Below are 3,069 nucleotides of genomic sequence, written 5' to 3' on the forward strand. Positions count from 1 at the left end.
AAAAAACTACTATTGTTATAAATAACATTCAATTGAACTAAACTATGCATGCCTATTTAAATATATTTACACATGGCTTGTGTATATCGTATATATACATCTATATTATTCCTACCTTCGGTGTATAGGACGCAAGCAGATTTTGACATCAAATTTTGGGGTAACAAAGTGCGTATAACACGTAAATACGGTATATTAAGAGTGTCCTTTGTTATTACCAATTATATATGGCCTTTATCAAGTAAGGTCCAAACTTGACAGGTTAAATCAAAAGGATATTAAAAGCACCACCAGGTTCGAAATACTGTATTTTTTAATATATTTAGTTGGTTAGAAGGTCTTTCACTGCTTACCCTGCTCTTCAGTCAAACTAATTAGATACACCACATAATACTTATTAACAAAATCAGAATGATTATACAATGAATATATCCCCGGAAAAATATATTAACAAACAATATATTTTATGTTATTTCAAATCCATAAACATCGTGATCTTATAAATAATATACATTATTTAATAATCATAAAAATAACTCGTAAATAAAACGTAATTAAATACTTATGAAATTCAGAAGTTATTTACGTAAAGTTCAAATTACTTCCAAGTTTGTTTATGAAATAACTTTTATATAATATTAATAATATTTTTTGTTGGGTGTCACATGGCCAAAATGAAAAACGGAAGAAATGTTCTTGTAATAAACCATGAGTACTCAAGATACAATTGTAAAAATGTTCAGAGTATCTAAACTCTGACTTGGTTCTTAACATGAAACTTAAGTTGATTCATTATATATATATATATTGTTACGTCTCCGTTCGTTAGTTAATTTTTCGTAAATTCGTTCCGACGCAACTTTAGCGACACAAGTCCTTTCTTAAATAAAACTGGTTTATTCTTTCTGAATATAACTTTGCGATACACTTAATTTCAACAGTCGCGCTATAACAAACGTCTCACGTGCTCGACTTCAACAATACTCGGTTCAATTACACACACTCTGACTGCAGTTCAATTACTCATTGTCCTGTCACGATGTGACCGTCTTATATACACCAGCTACCCCCAATCTAGTAGTCTCCCGATAATTCACGAAGGTTCGAGAAGGACGTGGCGTGATACTAGTCACGTGACCTCGCTGACGCAACAATATTTTAAAATTGTCAGTTTGGCCAACGTAAAAGTCACAACATACTGTACATTTTAACATACAGATACAGTTCTGAGAAGTACAAGAAAAAGATATTTTTATTTTAAACATAATAGTTTTATCTATGTTTTGGGTAATATTAGTATTAATAATATAACCCAGATTACAGAGTTGACATCTTAGGTTATTAGTATTACATCGAGTGATATGTTCTTGTCTATTTTCAGTTTGACTTTTATAACAAAGTAACTGGTTCAATTTTTTGGCTGTTTATAAGTATAAGCTACAATAAAATTGGCATTACTTACGACTATAGACGTAGAAGATCTGATCAAACTTTTACACTCCTTGATTTTTAAATTTTTAATCCTCGGGTATACGTAGTGACAACTGGTAAAATTTCTGTCTTATTAATACAAATAGCCTTTGGTCCATATAATTTGGCGCGAAATATACAATTAGGCCCTCTGGATAATTTTAGTTTAACAAAAACATTTTTAATTCATTAAATCTACTATATGGTAACTTGCTAGGGTCATTATTGACCACAAATTCTGTGGTTTATTTTATAACAGCTTTTGCAAGCAAGCTGTGTACGAATGACGGCACCTGGTGGTTTAAAAAAGAACTTAATCAGACTTGGACGAACTTCTCCATGTGTGTGACTTACTTTGTCGACCAACAGGGAGAGCCCGAAGACTTGGAGCTGAACGTGTACAGCGATGGATTCTTTGAGGTGAGAGTGATTAACAGTTCTTCTATTTGACATTTCCCAAGAGGAAATCCTCAATAGCTGTGGCACTTGAAATTGTTTTAGGCAGGATTAAAGTAGATTAATTTATGATACCTTTTTTCCCTTTTTATTAGCTATATTTTGTGTGCCAGCAATACCAAGCGTGGGGAGCACGTATGTCCGATTTAATTTTATTACTCATCAGGATCTCTACGAGCCTACCCTCAAATTTAAATTACTTTATTGTAAATCCGTAAACTTGCCGCTAACCTACTGGGGACGTTCCTTTTAAGATATTGACAGATGCTGTTTTATGAGAGCGATTCCCATTACCTTCCTTAGCTTATGTTTGTTCATGAACAAGAACACTAGTTAGGATCCTAAAGACAAACGTATTAAATATCGCTTCAAATTATGTACAAAAACTCAAGTCTTAATCAGTTGAAGTTGTCATTAGATCTCGACTTATCACACCGTACACTGTGCAGGTTATTAGATCTCGATTTATCACACCGTACACTGTGCAGGTTATTAGATCTCGACTTATCACACCATACAACTTGCAGGTCATTAGATCTCGATTTATCACACCGTACACTGTGCGGGTCCTTAGATCTCGATTTATCACACCGTACACTTGCAGGTTATTAGATCTCGATTTATCACACCGTACAACTTGCAGGTTATTAGATCTCGATTTATCACACCGTACAACTATGCAGGTTGTTAGATCTCGACTTATCACACCGTACACTGTACAGGTTATTAGATCTCGATTTATCACACCGTACACTGTGCAGGTTATTAGATCACGATTTATCACACCGTACAACTTGCAGGTCATTAGATCTCTATTTATCACACCATACACTGTGCAGGTTATTAGATCTCGATTTATCACACCGTACAACTTGCAGGTCCTTAGATCTCGATTTATCACACCGTACACGGTACAGGTCCTGAGATCTCGACTTATCACACCATACATTGTACAGGTTATTAGATCTCGGTTTATCACACTGTACACTGTGCAGGTCCTTAGATCTTGATTTATCACACCGTACATTGGGCAGCTTGTTAGATCTCGACTTATCACATCGTACACTGTACAGGTTATTAGATCTCGATTTATCACACCGTACAACTTGCAGGTTATTAGATCTCGATTTATCACACCGTACA

The 3,069-nt window shown here is 34.5% G+C and overlaps 1 protein-coding gene across 1 annotated transcript in view; it reads left to right on the top strand.

Annotated features, from left to right (window-relative positions):
* LOC111083754 (parathyroid hormone 2 receptor-like) overlaps positions 1 to 3,069 on the top strand; it is a gene marked incomplete at both ends in the record, with an annotated part of 12,039 nt that overhangs the window by 6,640 nt on the left and 2,330 nt on the right. The window contains one exon of the mRNA XM_022380429.1: positions 1,730 to 1,890. Coding sequence (XP_022236137.1) covers positions 1,730 to 1,890 — 161 coding nt within the window. The remainder of the gene's footprint in view (positions 1 to 1,729; positions 1,891 to 3,069) is intronic.

This window comes from Limulus polyphemus, unplaced genomic scaffold (genome assembly GCF_000517525.1).
Source record: "Limulus polyphemus unplaced genomic scaffold, Limulus_polyphemus-2.1.2 Scaffold11036, whole genome shotgun sequence".
NCBI classification, from domain to species: Eukaryota; Metazoa; Arthropoda; class Merostomata; order Xiphosura; family Limulidae; genus Limulus; species Limulus polyphemus.